Below are 24,908 nucleotides of genomic sequence, written 5' to 3'. Positions count from 1 at the left end.
TTGGATGTTCTGAAGTTTTTGTATGCTGGAGACATGGTTGTGGGTTGTCTTACAGCAGAAGCAAGTAGCTGTAATTCAGAAATATGTTGCTGTCTGGCAACCTCCTCTCTATTATTGTGCACCTTGAAGGCGAGGTTGATTAATTCCTGTTGTGGGGTGTGAGGGCCGGATTCCAATTTTTGAAGCTTTTTTCTAATGTCAGGAGCTGACTGGGTGATAAAATGCATATTAAGAATAAGGCAGCCTTCTGGCACCTCTGGGTCTAGGGCAGTAAAGCGTCTAAGGGTTGCTGCTAAGCGGGCCATGAACTGGGCTGGGTTTTCGTCTTTACCTTGGGTAGTTTCTTTAAGTTTGTCATAATTAACAACTTTGTAAGCTGCCTTTTTAAGCCCTTCAACTAGGCAGGAAGCCATGTAATCTTGCCTAACTATACCTGGGGAATCTGCCTGATAGTTCCATTGGGGATCTTCTCAGGAGCTGCTCTAATGCCTTCCTGGAGGTCTGGCTCATGAAACCGGCGGTTATCAGTGTGAGATTGAGCTAGAGAAAAAACTCTTTCCTGTTCATCTGGGGAGAGGGTAGCAGTTAGGATGACATTTAAATCACTCCAGGTTAAATTGTAGGACAGAATTAGATATCGGAATTCCTGTATATATTTAGTGGGGTCTGATGAGAAAGAGCCTAAATGCTGGCTAATTTGGGAAAGGTCTGATAGAGAAAAAGACACATGAACCCTGACTATACCTTCAGCTCCAGCCACCTCTCTAAGAGGAAATTGTTGGGCAGGTTGGGGAGAGCTAGACGCAGGACAAAACTGTAAACTGGACGGGGTGTGGGGAGGGGAGGTAATAGAAGGGTTATAGGGTGGGGGAGCAGAGGCTAAAGATGAGTTGGAGCCTGATTCAGCCTAGCGGGGAGTGACCTGAGGAGGAGCAGTCTGGGGAGGAGGTGAGAGGTCAGATGGTTCAGTAGAAAAGGAAGATTCACAAGACTCAGCAACACTTGGGGTTGGGACTGATGGGACAGGCGGGAGGGAAAGAAGGAGGATTTGGGACGAGTTGCATTGGAAACAGAGACTAGGGAGGGAACGAAGTGTGAAAAATGTCTGGACGTAAGGCACCTCAGACCATCTGCCCACTTTTCGACAAAAATTGTCTAGGTCTTGTAGGATGGAGAAATCAAAAGTGTTGTTTTCTGGCCATTTAGAACCATTGTCATGTTTGTATTGGGGCCAAGCGGTGTTGCAGAAGAAAATAAGATGCTTAGATTTTAGGTCAGGCGAGAGTTGAAGAGGTTTTAAGTTCTTGAGAACACAGGCTAAGGTAGAAGGAGGAGAATGAAGGGTGGAAGGTTGCCCATAGTGAAGGAGGCAAGTTTAAAGAGAAGGGTAGAGACACGAAGAAGGTGGGTGGGGAGCAGCCCTGAGCTGCAATGTGGGTGAGGAACCAAAGCAGGAGTCCCCACAATTGACTTGCTACCAAGGGAATGTGGGTGAATGACCAAGGCAGGCGTCCCCCCGGAGATCAGACACCAATGAAGTGTGGGTGAATAATCAGGCAGGCGTCCCCGCATCCCCGCAATGATTAAACACCAAGGGAAGGCTGTCTTCCCGAGTCCGTGACCGGCGCCGGAGTTTTGGGTCCACGGATAAAATGTGTCTTCTTTGTCTCTACTAGAGAGGAAAAAGAATGGGAATTGGAAGGACAGGGAGAAGAAGGGTAGCGAGAGAGGCTGGAGAAGAGAGTGAAAAGACCGCTTACTCGATTTGAAATTGGTGAGATGTTCCTTGGGCTGGTTGGTCTGAAGACCCGAGGTCATAGGTGGATATCTTCACAGAGTGAGGGTGAGGACAGGGGGCTGGTCTCCCGAAGGAGTCCCTCTGACCCGAGTCTTCGGCACCAAATGTCACACGCGTCCATGTGAAGAGACCACCAAACAGGCTTTGTGTGAGTAACAAGGCTGTTTATTTCACCTGGGTGTAAGTAGGCTTAGTCCGAAAAGAGAGTCAGCAAAGGGTGGTGGGATTATCATTAGTTCTTATAGGTTTTGGGATAGGCAGTGGAGTTAGGAGCAATGTTTTGCAGGTAGCGGGTGGACCTCACAAAGTACATTTTCAAGGGTGGGGAGAATTACAAAGAACCTTCTTAAGGGTGGGGGAGATTATAAAGTACATCAATCAGTTAGGGTGGGGAAGAAACGAATCACAATGGTGGAATGTCATCAGCTAAGGCTATTTTCACTTCTTTTATGGATCTTCAGTTGGCCATCTGGATGTATAAGTGTAGGTCACAGGGGATATGATGGCTTAGCTTGGGCTCAGAGGCCTGACAAAAAGTAGGGAAACTGACAGTACCAAGAACCCCTGACAAATCTCTGGGTGTAAGTCAAAGAGTCCAAAATCTGAAGAACTTGGAGTCTAATGTTCGAGGGCAGGAAGCATCCAACATGGGAGAAAGATGAAGGCCGGAAGACTCAACAGGTCAAGTCCTTCCAAGTTCTGCCTGCTTTATTCTAACTATGCTGGCAACTGATTAGATGGTGCCTACCCAGATTAAGGGAGGATCTGCATCTCCCAGTCCACTGTCTTAAATGTTTATCTCCTTTGACAACACCCTCACAGACACACCCAAGAAAAATACTTTGCATCCTTCAATCCAATCAAGTTGACACTCAATATTAACCATCACAATGCTCTTCCTCTGCTGGAAGCCATCTCTTCCTCCTGCTCTCCCACATCCTTGCTTTGTTGGCTTCCTCCAGAAAGGCTTCCCTAATGCCCAAGACTGGGGTGGGAATCCCTCCTGTGTGCTCCCATGGCACCCTTATTTTTTGCCCCCCATCATAGCACTTACTAAAACCGTGTTACCCATTTTCTTATCTGTGTTTCTTTTGCTAGATTCCAAGCTCCTCAAGGGCAGGGACTGTTTTGATTAGCATATTTCTCTAAGGTTTCGTGTAATTCTTGGCATAAAATCAGCACTCAGTAAATAATTTATTTTGCATGAATGAATAAGCATAGCTGACTCTGGCTATCTCTAATTCTTTGTTGTGATCACTGGAAAAAATGGATGCAAAATGCCCAGCAAGGATCCTGGAAAAATAGGCATTTCATAAATGGTAGCTGTCCTGGTGGTGTCACTCCTCATCATTCCCATGGGACTCCTCAGAGTTGCTCATGGTTGTACTCTTTGGATGTAGTCATGCCTTGCTTGTGATAGGTAATGTATACGACTGAATTGAATGTGTGTTTAATATATTAAGTAAGCAGGGTACATGATTTTCCTTCTGTGTCCATGTTTAGAATAAAGGTGATGATTATCTAGAGAACATGTTTATATTCCATGGAGCATTAAATTTGTCTTTTTTTTTTTCTTTTTTTCCGGGCACAAATGCATTTTATAATGATAATGTTTTTGAGAGAATCCAAGTATTCTGTTTTCTTGTAGGTGATAACTTGCTATTGGACTTTACTTTTTAAAATATTACCCAATATCTGTAACCTGGAATTTGAAAGAATTCATTAAAATGTTCACAGTTTGAAAGAGAAACTTTCTGACACATTTGTTTGCCTTGCCTCGGACGTGCCTTGTTTTCTTTGTATTTTGTGTCCTGTCTCTGCAGCAGCATCTCCCTCTCGTCAGCACTGTTGAAAGAAGACAGCATGTCAGTGCCATCTCCTGAAATCAAATGTGAGACTTCTAAAGTCACCAGAAGTTCCTTTGGCAGTTGTTTCATTTTTGAGAGTAGTTGGAAGAAAGCAGTTTTAGAAACACAAAAGATTGAGAAAGGTAACTTTATTGTTACTATTTTCTTTAAGAAAATAGAAATAGTGCCTTGAATTTACATGTATTTTTTTCATCAGGCAAGAGACATTTTCTGTCACATTTATATAAGAATTATATCTTAAGTTGATGAAAAAGAAAAATGGAAGCAAACTAAAATTGATTTAATTAATGTAATTCTGTGATTCATGATGGAAACAAATTGTAAAGAGCTGCATTTCTTCTTTTTAAACTCAAATTTGTCTGAAAGAACTGCATTTCTTAATATCCATTGCAGTACTGTCTCTGTTGAATCGCACTCCATTTTATAAATGGCATTTTCCTTAAAATAACTCAAGGTGATTTTTATATTTTAAGACATCCAAATCTTTAACAATGCTTTTATATATTAGTAATTCTAACCAAAGCCAGGCGCAGTGGCTTAGCCTGTAATCTGAGCACTCTGGGAGGCCAAGGCAGGTGGATCGCTTGAGCCCAGGAGTTAGAGGACAGCCTGGGCAACATGGTGATACCCCATCTCTTCAAAAAACCCAAAAATTAGCTGAGCATATTGGTGTGCGCCTGTGGTCCCAGCTACTCAGAGGCTGAGGGTAGGAGGATCACCTGAGCCTGCGGAGGGTGAGGCTGCAGTGAGCCATGATCATGCCACTATACTTCAGTCTGGGCAACAAAGTGATACCCTGTCTCAAAAAAAAAAAAAAAAAATTCTAACCAAAACTGTATTTTTGAGTGAGTTATGTGGAGAGTATCTTAAATCTTATAGTTGCTCAATGAAGACTAGTTTGAGAACTTTTGACATGTAGATGAATATATTAATAGTTATTCCTCCTTACTTTCAAGTTAATCATATTTTCTTGTTTATTCTGAATTTGCTTCCACCTTTATTAATGGAGAAATAATTCTTTTTTTTTTTTTCTTGAGATGGAGTCTAGCGTTGTCACCAGGCTAGAGTGCAGTAGTGCAATCTTGGCTCACTGCAGCCTCTGCCTCCCCGGTTCAGGTGATTCTCCTGCCTCAGCCTCCTGAGCAGCAGGGATTACAGGCACGTGCTGCCATGCCCAGCACATTTTTGTATTTTTAGTAGAGAAGGGTTTTCACCATGTTGGCCAGGGTGGTCTTGATCTCCTGACCTTGTGCTCCACCCACCTTGGCCTCCCAAAGTGCTGGGATTATAGGCGTATAGGGATTATAGGCCACCACGCCCGGCCAGTAATTCTTGAAAATAGTAAAATGCAAACTACTCAATGATTTGTCCCTCTTTGGCTTTGAATGTGTTGCTATATATTTTCTTCAACTTTCTTACCAGGTTCCCATTAAAGGTACTCAGACAACAGTTTATCCACCCTTCTACTCCCCAAATCTAATAGACGAAAAGAGAGTCTGTATGCTTTTTGACCAAGAGAAACTATTTTTTCCAAAAGAGGAAAAAATCAAAAGTTACAAAATAACATTTTGAACATTCAATATAATAATTTTAGTCCCATTGAATACCATTTTTGTTGCTGTACTACATTTGCTTTGTAGAGAATACTTTAAAAAAAAATTCACTATGTTTACTTCAAAGAACACCCAAACCTTTAACCTCTTAATCTCCTTTTTCTTTTCATTTGATGCCTTGAAAATTTAAAAAAATAATTTGACCATCTCTCTATGCAATGGATATGTGAGGCTAGTAGAAGAAACAATCTTGGTGCTTCAATGTTATGGTTTACAGATTGGTCTGGAATTTTGTGGACATAAAATTAAAATCAGTGCCTCAAGTAGAATTCTTTGACTCTCATTGCTAGCTCAGATGATCATGTGTTTACACCTCTTATTTACATAAAAGCAGGAAAATGGAAAGACTCTAAGTGCTAGATAATATCAGACTCTTGATAGTGCCTTTTATTTCAGTGTGAAGGTATCTAATATTCTGGGCATTCTAACTAAATAAAATAATGAAGGCAGAGGATAATGACCACTGTGGAAGATCTGTGAAGCTGTTCTTTTTCCTTATTCCACTCTTAGCCTCTTAATCGACTCCTTCCTGCAGTCCCTATAGTCAGGATGTAGAATGAAAGCCATTCTCCTGGGAAAGAAGCTAGATAAATTACAGTTACTTAATTTTCTTTACTTAATAACTGATTTTATGTATTTTATTATGTATTTTAGTATGTAGTAAAACAAGTAGTATCCATTTAATCAAGATGATTCTTATATATTTTTAACCAGAATATACCACAGCATTTGGTCTAGGAGAGCTCAAAGAATATATCAAAATGCCATATTTACCAGGACTACAAAGTAACCAAAGAAGTATAAGTTCAACTCCGCTAGAGGTTCCAAAAAGACTGCCACGTGCTGATGCCGAGGTGTCTGCAATCAGGTAGATCATTGCTATTTAATTATCATTTGTTGAATGTGTATTTGTAGTAATACTGCTGAATGTAGAGGTTTTTCTGGCCAGTGAATTGAATTCATTTTTGCCGGGTTTTTTTTTTTTTTTTTTTTTTACATAAAGGATTTAATTTTTAAAATCGAAGCCATTTTATTCAGTTTGACAACTCGGCGCTTTTCTGTTTTCGGGTGTTGTTACCAGAAAAGATTTAAGACTTCTTTTTTGTTTTCTTTTTCTTTTTGGACAGAGTCTGGCTCTCTAGCCAGGCTGGAGTGCAGTGGTGTGATCTCGGCTCACTGCAACCTCCGCCTCCCAGATTCCAGTGTTCTCCTGCCTCAGCCTGCTGAGTAGCTGGGATTACAGGCGCCCGCCGCCAAGCCCGGCTAAGTTTTGTATTTTTAGTAGAGATGGGGTATCACCAAGTTGGCCAGGATGGTATCTATCTCTTGACCTTGTGATCCACCCGCCTTGGCTTCCCAAAGTGCTGGGATTACAGGCGTGAGCCACGGCACCCAGCCCCGATTTAAGGGCATTTAAAAAAACCTTGATTGCCCTAGCCTAAATCATCCCCATGAGAACACTGGAATTTTTAGTATTAGGGGAAAAAAAAAATTAGCTCTCTGCAATATTAAAAAGTTTCTGTACCCTGTATATAGAACCTTGTACTTCATTTCTGGTCTGACTGAAGTAATGTGAAGGAAGATTCTGAATGAGATATTGGCCTAATTAACATCCTGCATTGACTATCAGAAAGGAATTTTTCAGCCAGAAAAGTCTCCCTGACTTTGAACACTGACATTTGAAAACATTATTACAAATACTTTTCCTGCTAGAAATCAGACTGACTGACATACCATTAAAACTCTCCAAAGGGATCTATAAGTTAGTAAGATAGTCTCACATTCCACTCAGCTTCTGCTTTGGTTCATTTATTTGTTCTTCAGATATTTGTTGAATGTCTAGTTACGTTTTTTTTTTTTTCGAGACGGAGTCTCACTCTGTTGCCCAGGCTGGAGTGCAGTGGTGCGATCTTGGCTCACTGCAAGCTCCGCCTCCCGGGTTCAAGCAATTCTCCCGCCTCAGCCTCCCAAGTAGCTGGGACTACAGGCACCCGCCACCACGCCCGGCTAATTTTTTGTATTTTTTTTAGTAGAGACGGGGTTTCACCATGTTAGCCAAGGTGGTCTCGATCTCCTGACCTCGTGATCCTCCCGCCTCAGCCTCCCAAAATGCTGGGATTACAGGCGTGAGCCACCGCGCCCGGACGAATGTCTAGTTCTTATTCACTCTGGTAGTATTTAAGAAGGTGAAGCACTTATAGCATTCTAAGTTGCAACTGTCTTTAGGGAAGGATTTACATTTTTATATTATCTTCCTGTTATAATGAACTTTAAAGTCATCCAGTCATGCCTAGCACACAAGATTGAAGTTTCAAAATATGTTTATTGAGTTTTCCAGCTAATACTATTGTTCTTTTTAAGTACTCTTGAAATAAATTCTGGTAATATAGATAGAGAGCTGGAACAGGTTAAAATGAAAAGTTGATACTTTTTATTTAAACTATGAAAATAAGAATAAGAACTTTGCAGAAAAAAAGGAAAATAATTATTTGATAATCTATCCATCATAACATCCATTTTTATTGTTGGATATTCCCTTCTTTCAAAAGAAAGAAAAAATTCTTTTTCATGGATTTCATTTTCGTGGTGATTTTAGTGTACTTAAAATTTTTATCCTGCCTTTTTAAAAATGTTATGTATATGCATTTCATCATGCCACTATATGTTCTTTAAACAGTCTTACCAACCACATTATATTTCACTGACGGATCCACAGTTTCCTTAATCACTTCCTATTGTTGGATTTTTTAAATGCTCTGATTTTTTGGTTTTGTAAGTAACACCACAATAAACAATATCATACATATAGCTTTTCTCATCATTTTTAATATTATCTGAAGAAAGATTTCAAGCTATAAAAATATAAAACGCAGAATTGTTCTTTCTGAAGTAAGGTTAGAATAAAATAAGGTAGGATTAGAAATGGAAGAGAGAGAGAGTCGCTACTAGATGGTAACTTAAGTCAAAGTGGAAAATGGAGGGGATGCAGAAAGAGGAGGGACTATTTGAAACATGACTATAAAGCTACTACGGGCAGTCAGTTACATTGTAACCAAGACACTTGTGTCCCTGACTCTCAACTTATGTCATTTTTATCAAGGGTCACAGCGCCCTTTGGGGAGGGGACAGGAGTGTGTAGGGCTGCCTGTGCCAATGGTCTTTGTATCAGTATGAACCCGTCTTGTTACCCTTCCTTCGATACACATGATCATCTTAAAGATACTGGAAGCCTGGAAAACACCCATGAATTAGCCCTTTCTGACTCTTAATTTGGAGTCTTTATTTTGCTTCTTATTGTTTCCACCCTATTTCAGGTTTTTGTTTGTTTTTTTCTGTTTTTCATTTGTGATTTGACTGTGAAATTATTTCTAAACGTTTTACATTGATTTGAGTGTGAATTTACTTAAGTCAATGAAAGATAATTGAATATATTTTATTCATGTAATGACAAGTGTTCTTCATATATAAAGTGGAATAGTAATGGCTAAGTGACATAATGTATATGAAGTGCTTGGCAAACATAAACGTTAGTTCTTTTCCCTGCCTTTAACTCAAGTGTCTTCATTTTAGCTGTTGTAGTGAGAACATGTCAAATTGCCTGCAAGTGTTTTATTCTCCTGTGCACATTGCACAGCGCCCTGTGAAGGAGCAGTTTTGGCAAAGCAGAGAAATACTCATTTTTGTTCATTTTATGTACAACCCCTTACTCTCTTTTTTCCCCTCCTTGTGTGAATATTTGATTGAAAGTGTAATAGTTTTTCAAATTTCCTTATTGGTAAGCAAAATTTTTTAGTGATTCTCAAAGCACGCTCTAGTAATACAAATAACAATAGTAATCCTAGAGGTGGAGTACTTAAAAGTGGCTGCTGACTTTTAGAGTGTAAAATAGTTTCAAGAGGCTGGGCGCGGTGGCTCACACTTGGAAACCCAGCACTTTGGGAGGCTGAGGCTGGAGGATTGCTTGAGGCCGGCAGTTTGAGACCAGCTTTGGCAACATAGTGAGACCCCGTCCTTACAAACTTTTTTTTTTTTTTTAAATTAGCTTGTGTGGTGACATGCACCTACCATCCCAGCTACTCAAGAAGCTGAGGCAGGAAAATTGCTTGAGCCTAAGAGTTCAGAGTTACAGTAAATTATATGATTGTGCCACTCCAGCCTGGGAGACAGTGAGACCTCATCTCAAAAAGAATATTGTTACAAGAAATTTGAGATTTTTATAATGAATTATTTCACCCACAGCAGATTCAATCATGATATATTTTCCCTAATAATCTTATTATCTAGATGTATTTCAGTGGGAACAGAATTACGACAAAATTCAGATAGAGGTGATTGATAGGTAAAAAGTACAAAAAAGTGATAGTTGGTATTCAACATATCCAAATGGCCTGTTTATCTTGATTCCCTCCCACTTAGCATTGCTTGAGTCATGACTAGTCAGAGGTATGATAAAGGTCTCTGGGAGAAGTTAGACCTAGCACTCAGCCACTGGTAAAATTTGCTAGCAAGATGTTGGGTTGGCTCATATCTGCTTCTGATGGAATTAGTTATAATGGAAAAACTTTCCTTTCCTTAACATTTATTTAATGTCCATGTGATGTTATTCAACAAGTGCATTTTACTGTACCCTGAATTTATATGTAAGTAATTTTATGATAATGTATAATATTCAGGCTAAAGAAGACTAAGGAGACATGCAGTGTGGCACCACTTCGGGAGAAATCAAAAGGTAAGCTGACTCATCCTTTTTTCTACCACCTGTCTTGGGTGTCATATACCTTATCTTTTAAAAAAAAAATTCCTTTCTTTTCATTGATTTAATTTTCTTTGTTTTGTTACTACTTCTTTTAAGCTTTGTTTATTTTATAAACTAAGTGGATGTTGGGTTCATTATAAACATACTTTTATAATTTCAGGACCCTAGGGTAGGCCCTCATCATATCTCACTTGGGCCATTTAGTGCCTGCAAACTGGTCTTCTTGTTTTGAATGTCTGATCTTTGAAATCCTTCAATGCCACAAAAAAGTCTAAAACTTTGACTTCTAATCACATTACTCTCTTCTTCAAAAACAGTGACTCCCTCATTACCCACAGACTGAGTATGAACTCTTTAGTTTGACATTGAACCCTTTGCCATCTTCCCTCAGCTTTCCTTTCTAGCTTTATCTTCTAATTGCTATTTTTGTGAATCCTGTGTACTTACGACTTCTCATACAGAAACTTATCTATTTACCAACAGTTTTGGTCCCAAAAAACTACTCTTAAGTCAACTTACTCCTAAGTTCATGGTGACTGAAAGGGTTTATGGTACTAAGGTATATTTTATTTGCCATTTGTCCTTCAGTCTATCAAATGATTCATCCTTTCCCTATGTGCAACGAATGTTTTCTTAAAAGCTTAAGCTTTTTATTGAATCAGTACAAATAGCCTAACATCAGAGAAAAGGCCAGGACCAGACAGATTCACAGCTGAATTCTACCAGATGTACAAAGAAGAGTGGGTACCATTCACACTGAAACTATCTAAAAATTTGAGGAGGAGGGATTCCTCTGTAACTCATTCTAGGAGACCAGCATCATCCTGATACCAAAACATGCAGAGATACAACAAAAAAAGAAAACTTCCGATCAATATCCCTGATGAACATTAATGTAAAAATCCTCAACAAAATACTGGCAAGCTGAATCCAGCAGCACACCAAAAAGCTTATGCACCACAATTAAGTAGGCTTGATCCCTGCAATGCAAGGTTGGTTCAACATATCCAAATCAATAAGGGGATTCATCACATAAACAGAACTAAAGACAAAACCACATGATTATCTCAACAGATGCAGAAAGGCTTTTGATAAAATTCAATACCCTTTCATGTTAAAAATTCTCAATAAACTAGGTATTGAAGGACATACCATAAAATAATAAGAGCCATCTATGACAAACCCACAGCCAACATCATACTGAATGGGCAAAAGCTAGACGCATTCCCCCTGAAAACCAGCACAAGACACTCACCACTCTTATTCAACATATTATTGGAAGTTCTGACCATAGCAATCAGTCAAGAGAGAGAAATAAAGTGCATTCCAATAAGAAGAGAGAAAGTCAAATGTTGCGGGAAGTCAAGGACCCCAAATGGAGGGACTGGCTGGAGCTGCAGCAGAGGAACATAAATTGTGATTTCATGGACATTTATCAGTTCCCAAATAATACTTTTATTATTTCTTATGCCTATCTTTTCTTTAATCTCTTAATCCTGTTATCTTCGTAAGCTGAGGATGTACTTCACCTCAGGACCACTGTGATAATTGTGTCAACTGTACAAATTGATTACAAAACAATCAAACTGGTTCTCTCAAACCCTGTTTCCTGTTGTTTAAGATGTTTATCAAGACAATATGTGCACCGCTGAACATAAACCCTTATCAGTAGTTCTGCTTTTGCAATTTGTCCTGTTCCCTCAGAAGCATGTGATCTTTGTTAGACCCTTATTAGTAGTTCTGCTTTTTGCCCTTTGAAGCATGTGATCTTTGTACCTACTCCCTGTTCTTATGCCCCCTCCCCTTTTTAAAACCCTTAATAAAAACTTGCTGGTTTGAGGCTCAGGTGGGCATCATGGTTCTACTGATATGAGATGGCCCAGTTGTAAAATTCCTCTCTCTTTGTACTGTCTCTCCTTATTTCTCAGTTGGCTGACACTTATGGAAAATAGAAAGAACCTACGTTGAAATATTGGGGGCAGGTTCCCTCAATAGTCAAACTATCCCTGTTTGTAGATGACATGATCCTATATCCAGAAAACCCCATAATCTTGGCCCAAAAGCTCCTTAAGCTGATAACTTCAGCAAAATTTCAGGATACGAAATCAATGTGCAAAAATTGATAGCATTCCTATACACCAACAACAGTCAAGCCAAGAGTCAAATCATGAACACAATCTCATTCACAAATGGCACAAAAAGAATAGTGTACCTAGGAATACAGCTAACCAGGGAGGTGAAAGATCTCTACAAGAAAACTACAAAACACTGCTCAAAGAAATCAGAGATGACACAAACAAGTGGAAAAACATTCCATGTTCATGGATAGGAAGACTTAATATAGTTAAAATAACTATGCTACCCAAAGCAGTTTGTAGATTCAATGTGATTCCTATTAAACTACCAATGACATTCTTCATAGAACTAGAAAAAACTATTTTAAAATTCATATGGAACCAGAAAAGAGCCCAAATAGCCAAGGCAAACCTGAAAAAAAAAAAAGAACAAAGCTGGAGGTATCACACAACCCGACCTCAAACCATGGTACAGGGCTGTGGTAACCAAAAACAGCATGGTACTGGTACAAAAACAGACACATAGATCAATGGAACACAATAGAGAGATCAGAAATAAGACCACATACCTACAAGTATCTGATTTTCAACAAAGCTGGCAAAAACAAGCAATGGGGAAAGTTCTCCCTATTCAATAAATGATGCTGGGCTAACTGGCTAGCCATATGCAGAAGATTAAAACTGGACCCCTTTCTTACACCATATACAAAAATCAACTTAAGGTAGATTAAAGACTTAAATGTAAAACCCAAAACTATAAAACCCTTGGAAGACAACCTAGGGAATACCAATCTAGACATAGGAACAGGCAACGATTTCATGATGAAGATGCCAAAACAATTGCAACAAAAGCAAAAATTGACAAATAGGATCTAATTAAACTAAAGTGCTTCTGCATAGCAAAATAAACTATCAACAGAGTAAACAGATAACCTACAGAATGGAAGAAAAATTTTGCAAACTATGCATCTGACAAAGGTCTAATATCCAGCATCTATGAGGAATTTCAAACAATTTACAAGAAAAAAAAAAAAAACCTCATTAAAAAGCGGACAAAGTACATGAACAGACACTTTTCAAAAGAAGGCATACATGCAGCCAAACAAGCATATGAAAAAACTCAACATCACTGATCATTAGAGAAATGCAAATCGAAACTTCAATGAGATACCATCTTGCATGAGTCAGAATGGCTACTATCAAAAAGTCAAAAAATAACAGATGCTGGAGAGGTTATAAAGAAAAAGGAACACTTATACACTATTGGTGGAAATGTAAATTAGTTTAACCATTGTAGGAAACAGTGTGGTGATTCCTCAAAGAGCTAAAAACAGAAATGCCATTCGACCCAGAATTCCCATTATTGGGTACGTACCCAAAGGACTATAAATCCTTCTGTCATAAAGACACATGCATGCGTATGTTCATTGCAACACTATTCACAATAGCAAAGACATGGAATCAACCTAAATGCCTATAAATGGTAGACTGGATAAGGAAAATGTGGTACACATACACCATGGAATATTATGCAGCCATACAAAAGAACAAGATCATGTCCTTTGCAGGAACATGGATGGAGCTGGAGGCCATTATCCTTAGCAAACTAATGCAGGAACAGAAAACCAAATACCACAGGTTCTCACTTACAAGTGGTAGCTAAGTGATGAGAACACATGGACACACAGAGAGGAACAACAGACACTGGGGCCTACCTGAATGTGGAGGGTGGGAGGTGGGAGAGGATCAGGAAAAATAACTAATGGGTACTTGGCTCAGTACTTCGGTAAAGAAATAATCTGTACAACAAATCTCTGCAACACAAGTTTACCTATATAACAAACGTACACATGTACCTCTGAACTTAAAATAAAAGTTAAAAAGAAAGTTAAATATTTTTAAAACTTTATTTTAGATTTTTATCATAATCATACTATCTTCCTCTAATACACTCATACTTCCATGACTTTGGCTTATGGAATAATGGAGTTAACTGAACACCTCCAAATGAACAACCAAAACTAAAATTACTAAGTAATTGACATTATTGGTAGCTATCAGAATTGACTTATTGGTAGCTCTGCAAGCTCAGTCTATGGAAGTTTATAAGGGTAAATGTTCATGAACTTTTCCTTGGATGTTTTCTTTCTCTTAATTTCCATATACTAAAACAACTTCTGTAATCAACAGACAGTGTAAAGTAAATAAATAAATGTTAATTAGAACAAAAGACATTGCTGGCTGGGCGTGGTGGCTCATGCTTGTAATCCTAGCACTTTGGGAGGCCGAGGCAGGAAGATCATGAGGTCAGGAGTTTGAGACCAGCCTGGCCAACATGGTGAAACCCCGTCTCTCCTAAAAATACAAAAATTAGCCGGGCATGGTGGCGCGCAGCTGTAATCTCAGCTACTCAGGGAGCTGAGGCAGGAGAATCGCTTGAACCTGGGAGGCGGAGGTTGCCGTGAGCTGAGATTGTGCCACTGCACTCTAGCCTGGGCGACAGAGCAAGACTTTGTCTCAAACAAACAAACAAACAACAAAAAACTCAAAAGACATTGCTTTGAATCTCGGCCCAAATGAACATTTGCCAGCCTTTTTTCCAACATTATGGCTTCGGTGTCTTATTTACTCACCTTCGTATCCCTGCAGTGCCTACACTAGTTTCTGCAACAAAGTGAGTCTTCAGTAAATACTTATTAAAAGTTATTTTCCTTCAGAGTTGTACAAGAAGGGAGGTCATAGGCCAGGCATGGTGGCTTATGCCTGTAATCCCAGCACTTTGGGAGGCCGAGGCAGGTGGATTTCTTGAGCCCAGGAGTTCAAGACCAGCCTGGGCAACATGGCAAACCCCATCTCTACAAAAGTACAAAAATTATCCAAGTGTGGTGGCTCACACTTGTAGTCCTGACTACTTGGGAGGCTGAGGTGAGAGGATTGCTTAAGCCTGGGAGGCAGAGGTTGCAATGAGCTGAGATGGCACCACTGCACTCCAGCCTGGATGACAGAGGGAGACACTGTCTCAAAAAAAAAAAAAAAAGAAGGCAGTTCACGTATTCATTTTCATTCAACAAGTATAACAAGTATGAATTGATTATCTATTATGTGCCAGGCATTGCTCTGGGCTCAGGATACGTCTCTGAATGAAACAAAGATCCCTGCCCTGGTGGAGCTTACATTCTAATGGAAGAATATAACCAACAAACACTAAATATAACAAATGAGTCTATTGTGTAGTATACCAGAAGGTAAGTGCAGTGGAGACAACAACAAAATAGAGCAGGGTAAAGGAAACCAGGAGATCTGGGCAGAGAAGGGTGATTTACAATTTTAAATAGGGAGGTCAGGGAAGGTTTAACAGAGAGTAATCTTTGAACAAAGACTTGAAAGAAGTGAAGGAGTTAAGTTATTCTTTTGGGACCAGCAAAGGCTCCCAAGGCAGGATGGTGCCTGATCTGTTGCAAGAACATCAAGACTGCAGCGTGGCTAAGTAGTGGAAGATGAGGTAAGAAAAATAATGGTGTATCTGATCGTACAGGGTCATAGAGAGGACTTTTAATTTACCTCTGATTGTAATGAAGAGTCATTGACTGATTTTAAAAAAGGAAGATTTTTAATGTGATCGAAGTTTTCAAAGGATTACTATGGCAACTGTCATCTCTTTCAACAGTTGTCATTAAAAAAAAAAAAAATTACCTGAGAATTTCCTCTGGCTATGAAGAAATAGCTTTTATAAGACTGTCTTTACCAGTAGATAGAACTTGAGAGGCCAAGATGTGGAGGAATAACCAAAGAGAAGTGAGTCCCAAATTCTGTGAGCAATTTCCCCTCCAAGTGTTTGTCTATTCCCAAGTAGTTGTGTACTGGGTCAATATTTCAGGAAATCAAACAGAAAACAGCTTCTAGGAGGCTTAAGAACTGAGTACAGAGATATCAGTAACTTAACATTTGCTGTGAGGACAGAGGTGAGAGTTTAAGGCCTGCCAAGATGGAGGGTCCTTAGTACACACCCCAGGCTCTCAGTTAAAACTCCTATAGGGCTATATACCATAAATAAAAGTATACCATCAAGAATATACTAGCTTGTTTTTTTCTTTCTCCTTTTTCTTTCTTTCTTTCTTTCTTTTTTTTTTTTTTTTGCAGAGTCCCACTCTGTTGCCCAGGTTGGAGTGCAGGCTAATTTTTATATTTTTAGTAGAGATGGGGTTTTACCATGTCGGCTAGGCTGGTCTCAAACTGACCTCAAGTGATCTGCCCACCTTGACCTCCCATAGTGCTGGGGTTACAGGCATGAGCCATCATGCCTGACTTAATAGACTGGCTTTAAAAAAACCTAAAACCCAGTCTTGACTGGATTAAATTGATCTTCCTGACAGAAAAAAATGAAATTCTCTCTTGGAGAACTATAAGACGAACCAGAGCCTTATAAGTTTTCATACACAGTGTCTAGCATCCAGTCAAAGCTTAACAGGCATAGAAGAATAACAAAAAATAAGAGGAGAAACAGACAACAGAAGCAGACCCATAAATAATACAAGTGTCTTAGTCTGTGCTGCTATAACAAAATACTGTAAACTGGGTAGCTTATAAACAATGCAAATTTAGTATCTTTAGTAACAAGGCTATAATTAGCTCTAAAGCAAGCTGAGAAATGTAATCTATACCTGGATGACCATGTGCCCAGTTAACATTCTGTTATGGAAGAAGAGGTAAAAAGTTTTAAGAGATTGATTAATAGTTTGCCACAATTCTTTTTAAATTAAAATGACTAACTTTCTATTATGTGTATTTTGATATGCAGTTTTGTCATTTGGTCTTACAGTCATCTACCTTGCCAAAGACACATTATTTCTTATAATTATTAAATAGATTATTTTGAATTGTCTATGTAGATTATCATAATCATCTATAAATAATGTCAATTTTGTTTCCTCCTTTCCAAATTCTATGCCTTTCTTTCTTTTACTAAGCTGGCTAGAACCACAAATACAACGCTGAGTAGAAGTGAATAGTAGCCATCTTTGGCTTGTTTCTAATTTTAAAGAAAATCCCTTTAATGTTTGTTATCAAGAATGATGCTTGCCGCCAGGCGCAGTGGCTCACGCCTGTAATCCCAGCACTTTGGGAGGCTGAGGCGGGTGGATCACGAGGTCAGGAGAAGGAGACCATCCTGGCTAACACAGTGAAACCCCGTCTCTACTAAAAAATACAAAAAATTAGCCGGATGTGGTGGCAGGCACCTGCAGTTCCAGCTACTCGGGAGGCTGAAGCAGGAGAATGGCGTGAACCCGGGAGGCGGAGCTTGCCATGAGCTGAGATTGAGCCACTGCACTCCAGCCTGGGTGACAGAGCGAGACTCCATCTCAAAAAAAAAAAAAAAAAAAAAAAATGATGCTTGCTTTGGGTTTTGAACAGATATGCTTAATGAAGTTAAAGAAGCTCCCTTTAATTTGCTAAGAGTTATTTTTCTTTTAAATGGAAGTTGAATTTTACTAAATAATTTCCCTGAACTGATTGAGGTGATCATATTTTTTGTTTAATATTTTAATGTGAAGAATAACATTTACAGATTTTGTTATGTTAAGTCTCTCTTGAATTCCTGAAATACACCAAACTTAGAAGTGATTTATTATTTGTTTATGTTCTGCCATATTTAATTTGCTAATATCGCACTTGGGATTTTTTACCTATACTGGTAAGTAGAGTGAGATTGCCATGAATTTTCTTTTTTGTTCTGTCCTTGTCTGGATTCAGTGTCCACATTATAATGGCCTTGTGGAATGAATTCGGGACTATTCCTTCTCTTTCTACTCTCTGAAGGATGCGACCTAAAATTGGAATGATTTTTCTCTCAAAAGTTAGAGGAAATTCATTTGTAAAATTCATTTGGGTTACTTGTTTTCTTTGGGAGAATCTTTTAATATTGGCTCAATCATTTTAAATTTAGGGCTCTTAAGGTATTCTAATTTTTCAATCAGTTTTGGTAAGTTATATTTTCTAGAAACTTTTGTATTTTGTCTAAGTTTTAAAAATTTATTAGCATTAAGTTTAGTCTTTGCTTTATCTGTAATTCTGTTCCTCTTTTCCCAATATTATATATTTGTGCCTTCTTTTATTGTCTTGAGTAATGTCACCAGAGGCTTTCCTTTTTTATTAGTTTTTTTCAATGAAGAGCTTTTGTCTTTTTAAAAAATCTCTTTTATTGTAACTTGGTTTTCTACTTCATTGATTTCTCCCCTTTCCTATATTATCTTTTTCCTTCATGTTCTTTGGGTTTACTCTTTTCCTAATGTGTATCTAATACCTATGTTTTAAATTTTCAACCTTCTTTTCTAACATATACATTTTAGGATATAAGCCTCTCTCTTTTGCTCCATTACACAACTTTTGTGATATTTATCATTTAGCAACAAATATTTTATATTTATTATGATTTTTTATTACTGATACTTTAGAAAGTGTGTTGATATGGTTTGACTGTGTCCCCACTGAAATCTCATCTTGAATTGTAGTTCCCATAGTTCCCATGTGTTGTGGGATGGACTCAAAGGGAAATAATTGAATCATGGGGGTGGTTCCCCTATACCGTTCTCGTGGTAGTGAATAATTCTCAGGAGATCCGATGTTTTTTTTTTTTTTTTTTTTGAGACAGAGTCTTGCTCTGTCACCCAGGCTGGAGTGCAGTGGCGCGATCTCTGCTCACGGTAAGCTCCACCTCCCGGGTTCACACCATTCTCCTGCCTCAGCCTCCCAAGTAGCTGGGACTACAGGCACCCACCACCACGCCCGGCTGTTTTTTTGTATTTTTAGTAGAGACGGGGTTTCACTGTGTTAGCCAGGATGGTCTCAATCTCCTGACCTCATGATCTGCCTGCCTGGGCCTCCCAAAGTGCTGGGATTACAGGCGTGAGCCACCACGCCCGTTGATTTTATGAGAGGAAACCCCTTTTGCTTGGTTCTCATTCTCTCTTATCTAACGCCATGTAAGACATGTCTTTTGCCTTCTGGCGATTGTGAGGCTTCCCCAGCCAGGTGGAACTGTGAGTTCATTAAACCTCTTTTTCTTTACAAATTACCCAGTCTCAGTTATGTCCTTATCAGCAGTGTAAAAATGGACTAATACATGTGTATACATTTCTAAATATTTCAGAATTTTAAATTTATCTTATTATTAACAACTTCCAACTTAATTGCATTTGTGTGTATGATACTGATTCTTTGAAGTTTTTTCAGGTTTGCCTAATGCCTGCAATCTAGTTATTTTGCTGCCAGAGGGCCTTTTAAAGTGTCAAGTCCATTGTACTGCTAAGAACAGAAGTCCTGATCATATTCTTAACTCTCAGCTATTTCTCTCTGAACTCCTCACTCATATTACCCCTGCAAACAAAACAAACAGAAAAATAACAACTACATTGGAGAATTGACGATAGTGCTTTTTTTGACACTTGAAACTGAAGTTAAATAATAATATTTTAAAGTAATATAGGTCAGTATATTATTTTCAAAGCTCCATATATGTTTTTAAATAGAAGTATTTCTACATATTTATGTATTTAGGGGTAATATGTAGTGATTTGAACTTTGATGAATCTGGGTTCAAATCCTGACTTTGACAGTTACTAAGTATGTGCTTGGGCAAGTTATTTAGCATCCCTAAATTGTCTTTTTAAAATCTGTAACTTGAGATAGTACAGATGACTCCTTCATAGTAGTGTTGTATGGATAAAATAGATGTAAAATACTTGACAAAGATCATTCAACAAATGCTATCTGTTGTTATTACTGCCACCCTATGATAGAAGCTTAATGCTATTTCAGTTAAGTGAACAAGTTTATTTTACTTTACAATTTTACTTCACTTAGCATTTATGATAAATGTTTTTATTGGAAGAAAATAACTTGATAGGCATGTAAAATATGAAATGAGTTAATTATTTGTGGAGATGATGCATTTTGCTTTGAAATAAATCTCACAGTTGTCCTATGTTTTAAAAAGTATTGTACAGGCTGAGCGCAATGGCTCACGCCTGTAATCCCAGCACTTTGGGAGGCCGAGGCGGGCAGATCAGGAGGTCAGGAGATTGAGACCATGCTGGCTAACACTGTGAAACCCCGTCTCTACTAAAAATACAAAAAATTAGCCGGCGTGGTGGCAGGCGCCTGTAGTCCCAGCTACTTGGGGGGCTGAGCCAGGAGAATGGTGTGAACCCGGGAGATGGAGCTTGCAGTGAGCCGAGATTGGGCCACTGCACTCCAGCCTGGGCAACAGAGCGAGACTCCATCCTCCATTTCAAAAAAAAGAAAAAAAAGGAAAGTAAACATGGCATTTCTAATTCAAAATATGTGTTATATTAAAAACTAGTAGTTTTTTTTTATTTTCTGGGTACATAGTGGGTGTATATATTTATGGGGTATTTGAGATATTTTGATACAGGCATACAATGTGTAATAATCACATATAGGTGAATGGAGTATCTATCTCCTCAGGCATTTCTCCTTTGTGTTACAAACAATCCAATTATACTCTTTTAGTTATTTTTAAATGTACAAGTAGATTATTATTGACTATAATTGTCCTATTGTGCTATCAAATACATGTTCTTATTCATTCTTTGTATTTTTTGTACTTATTAACCATCCCCACTCCCCCCGCCCCCCATCTCTCCTCCACTATCCTTCCCAGCCTCTGGTAACCATGCTTCTATTCTCTATCTCTATAAGTTCAATTGTTCTAGTTTTTAGCACCCAAAAATAAGTGAGAATATGTGAAATTTGTCTTTCTGGGCCTGGCTTATTTAACCTAACATAATGATCTCCGGTTCCATCCATAATGTTGCAAATGACAGGATCTCATTCTTTTTTATGGCTGAATAGTACTCCATTGTGTATATGTACCACATTTTCTTCATCCATTCATCTGTTGATGGACATTTCAGTTGCTTCCAAATCTTGGTTATTGTGAACAGTGCTGCAGTAAACATAGGAGTGCAGATACCTCTTTGATACACCAATTTCCTTTCTTTTGGGTATATGCCTAGCAATAGGATTGCTGGACCATATGGTAGCTCCATTTTTGGTTTTCTGAGAAACCTCCAAACTGTTCTTCACAGTGGTTGTAGTAATGTACATTCCCACTAACAGTGAATGAGGGTCCCCTTTTCTCTACATCCTCGCCAGCATGTGTTATTTCCTGTCTGTTAGATAAAAGCCATTTTAATTGGGGTTAAATGACATCTCATTGTAGTTTTGATGTCTCTGATAATCAGTGATGTTGACCACCTTTTCATATGCCTGTTTGCTGTTTGCATGTCTTCTTTTTGGAAATGTCTATTCAAGTATTTTGCCCACTTAATTAATTAATTAATTTTTATTACCATGAGAGTTTAAATGAGACAGAGTCTTGCTATGTTGCCCGGGCTGGTCTTGAACTTCTGAGCTCAAGGGATCTGCTCACCTCAGCCTCCCAAAGTGCTGGGATTATAGACGTGAGCCACCCTGCTTAGCCCTTTTGTCTATTTTAAAATGGGATTATTAGACTTTTCCCATAGCGTTGTTTAAGCTCCTTATATATTCTGTTTGTTAATCCCTTGTAAGATGGGTAGTTTGCAAATATTTTCTCCCATTCTGTAGGTTCTTTTCATTTTGTTGTTTCCTTTGCTGTACAGAAGCTTTTTATTAATAATTTGATGTGATCCCATTTGTCCATTTTTGCTTTGTTTGCCTGTGCTTCTGGGGTATTACTCAGGAAATCTTTGACCACTCCAATATCCTGGAGAGTTTCCCCAATGTTTTCTTCTAGTATTCATAGTTTGAGATCTTAGATTTAAGTCTTTAATCCATTTTGATTTGATTTTTTTTATACGGCGAGGGATGGGGTGTGGTTTCATTTTTCTGCATAATATCCAGTTTTATAATATCCATAATATCCAGTTTTCCCAGCACCATTTATTGATGAGACTGTCTTTTCCCTAGTGTATATTCTTGGCCCTTTTGTTGAAAATGAATCCACTATAGATGTATAGATTTGTTTCTGCATTGTTTATTCTGTTCCATTGGTCTATGTGTCTGTTTTTATGGCAGTACCATGCTTTTTCTGGGTTGATATACCTCAGTAGTGTAAGAACTAGTAGTGTGTAATAGTCATTTGTGGAAGAAATATTTCAGTCACATTATATTTAATAGAATATTATTTGTGTGTGCTTAATTCATTTTAATAGCTGACTCCCCGCCTCCTCCTCCAGGTTCTGGCTTCAGTGATCCTCTCACTGGAGCACCATCTCAATACTTAGAGAGACTTTCCAAAATAGCCATATTGGAATATGATACCATTCGTCAGGAAACAACCAAAAAATCAAAAAAAGGCAAGAAACGAGAGCTCCGAGACTGCTGAGAAATGTACAGTGTGATGCTTTCTTCAGTGACTTTTAAGCTTTATATTTTCTTTTTTTATGTGATATGATGCAAAACGATTTATATAAAAATGAAAATGTAAATAGGAAATAAATATGTTATAGATGAGTCATTGTATTTTGTTAACATTACAGAGACAAATTATATTTTTTCCTTATTTATGTTGAAGGACTATAAATTATGGTTTATGGGAAAATAAGCATAAGATAAATTTTATTCCATGAGTTTTACATACATTGATTGTGTGTTTTGATTCAATTTGATACTCTTGAGTGTCTATTTTGTGCAATGACCTTGGCTAGCTGCTAGGGAAGATTTAAGATAAAGTGAGGTCTTGAGGGCAGCACAAGATGGCTGAATAGGAACAGCTCTGGTCTGCAGCAACCAGCATGATCAACGCAGGAGATAAGTGATTTCTGCATTTCCAACTGAGGTACATGGTTCATCTCACTGGGACTGGTTGAACGGTGGATGCAGCCCAAGGAGGGTGAACCGAAGCAGGACAGGGCATCGCCTCACCCGGGAAGTGCAAGGGGTTGGGGGATTTCCCTTTCCTAGCCAAGGGAAGCCATGACAGACTGTACCTGGAAAAATGGGACACTCCCACCCAAATACCATGCTTTCCCAAGGTCTTAGCAACTGACAGACAAGAAGATTCTCTCCTGTGCCTGGCTCAGTGGGTCCTATGCCCATGGAGCCTTGCTTACTGCTAGCAGTCTGAGATGAAACTGCAAGGTGGCAGCCTGGCTAGGGGAGGGGCATCTGCCATTGCTGAGGCTTGAGTAGATAAACAAAGCAGCTTGGAAGCTCAAACTGAGCGGAGCCCACTGCAGCTCAGCAAGGCCTCTAGAGACTCCACCTCTTGGGCAGGGCATAGCTGAACAAAAGGCAGCAGACAGTTTCTGCAGACTTAAATGTACCTGTCTGACAGCTCTGGAGATAGCAGTGGTTCTCCCACCATGGCATTTGAGCTCTGAGAACGGACAGACTGCCTTCTCAAGTGGGTCGCTGACCCCTGTGTAACCTAACTGGGAGACATCTCCCAATAAGGGCCAACAGACACCTCGTATAGGCAGGTGCCCCTCTGGGACTAAGCTTTCAGAGGAAGGATCAGGCAGCAATATTTGCTGTTCTGCAATATTTGCTGTTCTGCAGCCTCCACTGGTGAACAGGGTCTGGAATGGACCTCCAGCCAACTCCAACAGACCTGCAGCTGTTGCAGCTGTTCTGCAGCCTCTGCTGATGAACAGGGTCTGGAGTGGACCTCCCAGGCAAACAGGGTCTGAATTGGACCTCCAGCAAACTCCAACAGACCTGCAGCTGAGAGACCTGACTATTTGAAGGAAAACTAACAAACAGAAAGGAATAGCACCAACATCAACAAAAAGGACATCTACACCAAAACCCCATCTGTAGGTCACCAACATCAGAGACCAAAGGTAGACAAAACCACAAAGATGGGGAGAAACCAGAGTAGAAAAGCTGAAAATTCTAAAAACCAGAGTGCCTCTTCTCCTCCAAAGGATCACAGCTCCTTGCCAGCAATGGGACAAAGCTGGATGCAGAATGATTTTGATGAGTTGACAGAAGTAGGCTTCAGAAGGTCGGTAATAACAAACTTCTCTGAGCTAAAGGAGTATGTTCAAACCCATTGCAAGGAAGCTAAAAACCTTGAAAAAAGGTTAGACAAACGGCTAACTAGAATAAACTGTAGAGAAGACCTTAAATGACCTGATGGAGCTGAAAACCATGGCACGAGAACTTCATGACACATGTCCAAGCTTCAATAGCCGATTCGATCAAGTGGAAGAAAGGGTATCAGTGATTGAAGATCAAATTAATGAAATAAAGCGAGAAGAGAAGTTTAGAGAAAAAAGAGTAAAAAGAAATGAACAAAACCTCCAAGAAATATGGGACTATGTGAAAAGACCAAATCTAGGTTTGATTGGTGTATCTGAAAGTGATGGGGAGAATGGAACCAAGTTGGAAAACACTCTTCAGGATATTATCCAGGAGAACTTCCCCAACCTAGCAAGGGAGGCCAACATTCACATTCAGGAAATACAAAGAACACCACAAAGATACTCCTCAAGAAGAGCAACCCCAAGACACATAATTGTCAGATTCAGCAAGGTTGAAATGGAGGAAAAAATGTTAAGGGCAGCCAGGGAGAAAGGTCGGGTTACCCACAAAGGGAAGCCCATCAGACTAACAGTGGATCTCTTGGCAGAAACCTTACAAGACAGAAGAGAGTGGGGGCCAATATTCACCATTCTTAAAGAAAAGAATTTTTTTCAACCCAGAAGTTCATATCCAGCCAAACTAAGTTTCGTAAGTGAAGGATAAATAAAATCCTTTACAGACAAGCAAATGCTGAGAAATTCTGTCACC

At 39.1% G+C, this 24,908-nt stretch overlaps 1 protein-coding gene across 3 annotated transcripts in view; it reads left to right on the top strand.

The window, feature by feature from the left end:
- The window catches only part of C8H8orf89 (chromosome 8 C8orf89 homolog), a 58,686-nt gene extending 36,068 nt beyond the window's left edge, over positions 1 to 22,618 (top strand). The window contains exons 2-5 of one of the 3 annotated variants that reach the window (XM_015145566.3): positions 3,622 to 3,788; positions 5,994 to 6,147; positions 9,953 to 10,008; positions 22,349 to 22,618. In XM_015145566.3, coding sequence (XP_015001052.1) covers positions 3,662 to 3,788; positions 5,994 to 6,147; positions 9,953 to 10,008; positions 22,349 to 22,497 — 486 coding nt within the window. In that variant the 5' untranslated portion in view covers positions 3,622 to 3,661 and the 3' untranslated portion in view covers positions 22,498 to 22,618. Of the gene's footprint in view, positions 1 to 2,973; positions 3,789 to 5,993; positions 6,148 to 9,952; positions 10,009 to 22,348 lie in introns of those variants that run through there. The other 2 variants (XM_077943836.1, XM_077943837.1) reach the window with 2 other exon arrangements.
- The last annotated feature ends 2,290 nt before the right edge of the window (positions 22,619 to 24,908 follow it).

Source organism: Macaca mulatta, chromosome 8, assembly GCF_049350105.2.
Source record: "Macaca mulatta isolate MMU2019108-1 chromosome 8, T2T-MMU8v2.0, whole genome shotgun sequence".
Classification (NCBI taxonomy): domain Eukaryota; kingdom Metazoa; phylum Chordata; class Mammalia; order Primates; family Cercopithecidae; genus Macaca; species Macaca mulatta.
This window is presented reverse-complemented; position numbering and strand designations above follow the sequence as displayed.